This window comes from Lottia gigantea (assembly GCF_000327385.1).
Source record: "Lottia gigantea unplaced genomic scaffold LOTGIsca_42, whole genome shotgun sequence".
In the NCBI taxonomy this organism is placed as follows: Eukaryota; Metazoa; Mollusca; class Gastropoda; family Lottiidae; genus Lottia; species Lottia gigantea.
The window spans coordinates 407,358-414,072 of record NW_008709463.1 but is presented as its reverse complement, the minus strand read 5'-3'; the positions used below and the strand labels follow the sequence as shown (position 1 = coordinate 414,072).

The window sequence follows — 6,715 nt, the reverse complement described above, 5'->3', positions numbered from 1 at the left end:
TTATTTTTTCTATCAACAGAATTAATCTAGTTATTTGTAGGCGCTAATAGATGATAAAGAATAAAAGCAATAAATCTAACGATAATGGAACCTTTCCGCCTACAATCTTAACGATCAAGTGTTAATTTGTATTGATTTATTGTCTGTTCTCAGTTCATTTATTTCAGTGAATTACGAGTTCGAAACTTGATGTTTTACATTTTCACAATGTCAAGCTAATCCAACCTTCGTACTTTTCCTTGACTGCAATAGTAACCTTTCTTGTATCACATCTTCACAATGTCAGGCTATCACGGACTTCGTCTTATACCTTGACTTCAATAGTAACCTTTCTTGTATCGCATCTTCACAATGTCAATCTATTATAAACTTCATCTTATACCTTGACTTCAATAGTCACCTTTCTTGTACGCATCTTCACAATGTCAATCTATCATAAACTTCGTCTTATACCTTGACTTCAATAGTAACCTTTCTTGTATCGCATCTTCACAATGTCAATCTATTATAAACTTCATCTTATACCTTGACTTCAATAGTCACCTTTCTTGTATCGCATCTTCACAATGTCAATCTATCATAAACTTCGTCTTATACCTTGACTTCAATAGTCACCTTTCTTGTATCACATCTTCACAATGTCAGGCTATCACGAACTTCGTCTTATACCTTGATCTTTCTTGTTCAATCGTTCATAATGCTTTTTATACTAATTTTAAATTGTGTGTAGGAGGACTGGAACTATAGACATGTTAAATTAGTATAGAAAGCATTATAAACGATTGAATCAGCCATGGATAACATTACTTTACGTCTTAGTTCAATTTCTCTTTAATGAAACATAGAAATAATTACAACCTCGAACCGTATTCGGTAATTCTTGTACATGCTATTAGAATTTTTGTCAATAAAACGGAATACATACGACGCCATTTGTTAGAAGTCTTTTGTACCCTATATCTACCTTCCAAATATTCTATTATGATATCAATTGTGGGTGGTAACACATCACGACATCACATGCTGGAAAGGTGGATGATACAAACTTACGGGGAGTGAAAGGTTCAAATGATTACTCCAGGGGTGTGAAGGCTGAAAACGGTTGGAAACCACTGAGTTAGAATGTCCGCAATATTCTCTAGAGAAAGAGTACTACATATAAATGTCATCAGGTTCTGTGCTAGTGACCTGGAAACCTAGATCAAAAGATAACATTCAAATTGGGGGCTTGAATCCTGCACCTAATACACTCGTATAGTTATTTCAGACGAGGGTTTGTTAAATCGCATCCAAACAATTACATGTAAACTTGAGAGCGTGACTGTGATCTGTAATTAGCAATATTTCTTTACAAACTGGGGTTTATTCCCTACCTCACACGATGTTTAGAGATGTCGCGCCTCTCTCGCCATGTGACCAGTGATACTAGTCTCTTTGATCGTTGATAACATTGGTCAGTCAGATTTGAAATGAAATGAATTCTAATCTTTTATTTATTTATCAGATGATGGCACAAATTCTTCCATTTTTGATAGTTTGCGACCTAGATTTATAAATGTGTTTAATTCTATATGAATACGTCAACGTTATGTACTTCCAGAATAGAAGGGCATGTCAAATTGCCCCAAAATGGATTCTGATGTTTCAAGTATTTGACATTGAGCTTTGCTGCTTATCCTTACCATTTACAACTGAGAATAACGAGGAGAGAAAACTTATTCAGTACCCATTTACAGCCGCGTTGACTGGAATAATAAGGAATGATGACTTATTTAGTACCCATTTACAGGTGGAAAAGCAACGTGTCATGTTGAATCATGTACCAGTTTGTAGGTTCACAATTTAGGATCCTTTCTACAAGCTGGTACTTGGCCAAACCTCTTGAACAGCGCCTGAAAAAATGTGGAAAGATGACTTATTTTATCAGCACCCTTTTTCAAGGCTACATTTATCCTAACGGTCTATCTAGTACTTGACGTGTTAGTTTGTAGGTTCACAACTAAGGAGCTTTTCCACCAGCTGGTCCTAGTCCAAACCTCTTGCACATTTACTAGATTAGTGAGGAAAGATCTATTATTCAATCAGCAAGGATACATATATACTAACGGTCAACCCAGTACTTCATGTGCTAGTTTTTACATTCGCAAGTACGGTATATTATATAAACGCGTGTCAGTACTGACCGCCAACTTGACAAATAAATTGCTGACAATATCAAATAGCCCACGTTGTCTGATTTCACGATGTATCTCTTACAATATTCATAACTCCCAACAAGTTTGTCCTCTATTTCATCTTTTATATTCACACGTCTGTAGACAATGTCCCGTTAAAAATATAATATTGTTCACACCGGTATTGAATTACCTCCCTTGACGAGGAACAATACCGGTAATATTTTTTTGAATAATGGTAGAATATATTAATACGGTGTAATAAAAACTACTAGTGTAAGTCACCCAATAGCCCTAGATACTCCAGTTAAACTTGTTGTTGATCTAACAAGAGCACACGTCTATGATCTGCTAGATATGGCCTCTGTTTCTTGTAGGTTCCGGTTCCAATGTTGGTTCAAGGGCAGTAGTTTTCCCAGTTGTTCGTGTTCCACTTTTGTTTAAATTAAAAATTGAACATGAGCAATGGGAATTTGGGACCATCCATTGATCACAGTTGCTGGTAGTGACTCCGTCAATTTTTGTAATTTGTATATGGTCGTCACGGTCTTGTCTCTTGCGACTGATCTGATGTAGTTCTCTAAATCTCCAGTCTACCAAAACCCACCTTGACTCTTCCTACATAGGGAACTAGCAATGCCATTACTACCAGTAGACATTACTACATAATTCCATCCTCGCCTCAAATCTTATGGTAGATCAAACCAACCTGTGACAATATTATGTTAGCTAACATCCTAGTGACCTAGTGAGTTCAAGGTATATTATGATAGATATATTTACAGTATGTAGAAAACAATACCCTTGTGTCTACTGGTCTGTCTGTCTGGACTTAATAACCTTTGTATTTGTCTCGACCATTTCCACCTTGGTGTTCAGTCTAATGTCACTGCAAGGATATAGCATCGACAAGGAAAACTATATCAAGACAAGAACTTAACCTAATTTCTTTCTTTGAAGGTCGAAACCACCTTCACATTTTCTTCAATCAGAACATTATATTCTAAGGACATTTCTTGAATCATTTTTGCGTCCATGCGCCTGACAAAAACGAACAGCTCTTCACGATGTGTAGTGAATGTACCTTTAAACATTATCTAGAATTCTACTAATTATATATAACACTCTTTTCCTTTTGCTGTTGGTGATAGGTTTAGCTTTATGTAAGCTTCAGAAGGACCGATGTGTCGCCTAACTTATTTTAAGCTTCAAAAACAGCTTTAGTATTATCTTGAATGGTGAACCAGGGCAACTACAATTTCAATCGAAGGTGCGCTCATGTCGACTTATTCCAGCGATTGATCAAATATTCCAAGATATCAGTAATTAAAAATCCAGTAGCTCATAATTATTCCAAAGGCGTTGTTTGTAAATGTATCTGGTCTGTAATGCGTCGCCAGCAACGGTCGCAACGGATGCAGTCTGTGTGATGTGATTCATCTTTTAATTTTTATGAAGTCAAATAAGAACTTTAGTGTCAATTTAGAGCAATTAAGTTGGACGGTCATTTCAACGTGGAGGCGATATTCGTGTATTAAATAAGATTAAATTAGCTTCCGGGTCTTAGCTAATTAATTGACATCGATAGTTTTAATGTCGGAGCTTATTGAAATTCGATATGGACAACAGTATTGCTCTATCAAGAATTATCACAATACAATGTAAGCTTGTCCATTAACCTCCTTCAAGAGGATCTACCACGAAATAAAAAATGAAAAAGGTTGTGAAGCGGGTCAGATTTGCTGCAAGCACGAGAATGTTCGAGATCATGTAATTAAAACCTATCATGTAATTAAAACCTATCATGTGATTAATACCTATCATGTAATTAATACCTATCATGTAATTAAAACCTATCATGTAATTAAAACCTATCATGTAATTAAAACCTATCATGTAATTAAAACCTATCATGTAATTAAAACCTATCATGTAATTAAAACCTATCATGTAATTAATACCTATCATGTAATTAAAACCTATCATGTAATTAAAACCTATCATGTAATTAATACCTATCATATAATTAAAACCTATCATGTAATTAAAACCTATCATGTAATTAAAACCTATCGTAATTAAAACCTATCATGTAATTAAAACCTATCATGTAATTATGCCTATCGGAAAAGGATCAGATTTGCCGCAATTATAAGGATCTTAAAGTTTTGTTTCATTACGTCTAGCTTGAAAGGAAATCTCAATACATAACTTATCAAGCATACTTATGAAAACATAAGCTTCCATCTTAGAGACAAGACCAGTCCAATGAAAAAAACTAACTAAAACAACAGGCTAGATGAAATCTGCAGTTATGTACCTAAACATTGTTTGTTTTGTAATTGTAATATAAGCAACGTCTTCAAACGATGTAGGGTTAAGTTTCGAGGAAGGAGGGGTTAAATTCTCTTAAATGTACTGGCCAGGGATGGAACAAATACTTTTTTGAGAAATAGGAATAAGCTGTCTGGAACTGCTGGGAGTTAGCCCTGTAGACTTTACCCTACTCTAAATCCCTCTATTGATAAAGCAACTTCTCCCCATGACGTCGTTCTCTCTAGTCAATTGTCTTAAGACCAAGTCCTATTTCACTCCCTGTCAGTGATGCAGTTTGGAGGTTCTGACATGGAAAACGCGTCTTATCGTTCGGATGGAAAAATAACCTATTACAATAAGCTATACATATTAAAGATTCTTCGACAGTTAAAAATTGAAAAAGAAGTAATATCGATTTGGTTGTAATCATTGACAATGGTAAATTGGTATTTTTTTTTATTTCATTCGATGTAATTTTCGATGATGGTTGAAACGTGGCATTACGACTTTAAATTTGTAATTCCATGTTGTGGATAGTGAATCAATAAACGGCATGTCTTAATAAATTAATTTCGTTTGACAGTCTGACAGAATATCGATTTCCATGTGTAACGTTTATGAATTAGTAATGACCTAATGCAATTCCTTGCATAACACCTTCTTTTTATCAGATTCTTTCTGCCAGATTATCATGAGCATTAACAAAGTACTGGGAAATTACTATAGAAAGTTGACTGATTATTTAGGTCATTCTTGCCTTGCAATAATTCATGTTTCATTAAGGCAGGGTAGTTATTGTTCTGCGAAAGAAATGGAATGGATTATCACGTCCAAATTGGCTCATAGTTGGGATAATGTTTTTTTTAAGGCCATTTTCACACTTGCAAATCATGTATCATTAAAAAGTGGTCGTTATTAGGATGCTCAAGAAATGGAATGGAGTATTGGCTCAAAGTTGGGATAATGTTTTTATTTTAGGGCATTTTCACTCTTGCCTTGCAACAAATCATGTATCATGTATCATTACAGAGTGGTAGTTATTATTTTGCTAAAAAAAAATCAGAATGGAGCATTTCCTTTCGGCACATGATCCTGCTGATTTATATATAACAGTTTTAATATTAGCAGTAGAACATTTCAACCGATAATCTTCAGAATCTAGTTCCTAATTGCACCGTTTAGCTGCTAAACAGTACCATTAGGAACTAGTTTCTGGGGAGTATCGGTTGAAATGATCTACTGCTAATATTAAAACTTTAATATTTACATTTATAATTGATATACTCCCTCATAGTTCTGCTATCAATGTTTTGCCAATTTGTTGTTTTTGATATCGATTAACGGTTCAGATCGTTGGTACTTGAGTTTTGTGTAGATGTAGCTGATCCATTATGTGATAATAAATAACAAGAACACACTCATCTAATCTTTACAGTTCATTAGAATTAACATCGAGTACAGAGAGTTCAGATGCAAGTAAATCTGCAGTTTAAAGCGGTGGTTTTCAAACTGTTTTTGTATGTGTTTCCTAATCGTAATGAAAACGATGAAACTGTTACGGTGAAACTGGGGTTAGTTACAGACACAGTCTCGGGTAGTATGGACTATGGAGTTCAAAACGCTCCATTAATTTCCCTAGTACTCAGATCTTCTTTTGTCGCATTTTTGAAACAAGTAAATTTTTATTTTAAATTTTGAATATCATTTTTCTTTGTTTGTTTTTTTGAGTTTGGTTTTTTATTAATACTAGTTTGTGAAATACTACTGTGATATTGTTTTTATTATTGTTTATATCACCACTCTATGGTGTTTTTCTCTGATATTGTTTTTATTATTGTTTATACCACCACTCTATGGTGTTTTTCTCTGATATTGTTTTTATTGTTGTTTATACCACCACTCTATGGTGTTTTTCTCTGATATTGTTTTTATTATTGTTTATATCACCACTCTATGGTGTTTTTCTCTGATATTGTTTTTATGACTGTTTATATCACCACTCTATGGTGTTTTTCTCTGATATTGTTTTTATTATTGTTTATATCACCACTCTATGGTGTTTTTCTCTGATATTGTTTTTATTATTGTTTATACCACCACTCTATGGTGTTTTTCTCTGATATTGTTTTTATTGTTGTTTATACCACCACTCTATGGTGTTTTTCTCTGATATTGTTTTTATTATTGTTTATATCACCACTCTATGGTGTTTTCTCTGATATGTT

The 6,715-nt window shown here is 34.1% G+C and overlaps 1 protein-coding gene across 1 annotated transcript; it reads left to right on the top strand.

The window, feature by feature from the left end:
• Positions 1 to 3,923: 3,923 nt before the first annotated feature.
• On the top strand, positions 3,924 to 4,256 carry LOTGIDRAFT_122896 (hypothetical protein; the record flags this gene model as incomplete). The annotated part of the gene is made up of 1 exon (XM_009060369.1): positions 3,924 to 4,256. A coding segment is annotated over one exon (333 nt), but the record flags the coding sequence as incomplete, so codon positions are not given.
• Positions 4,257 to 6,715: the final 2,459 nt, after the last annotated feature.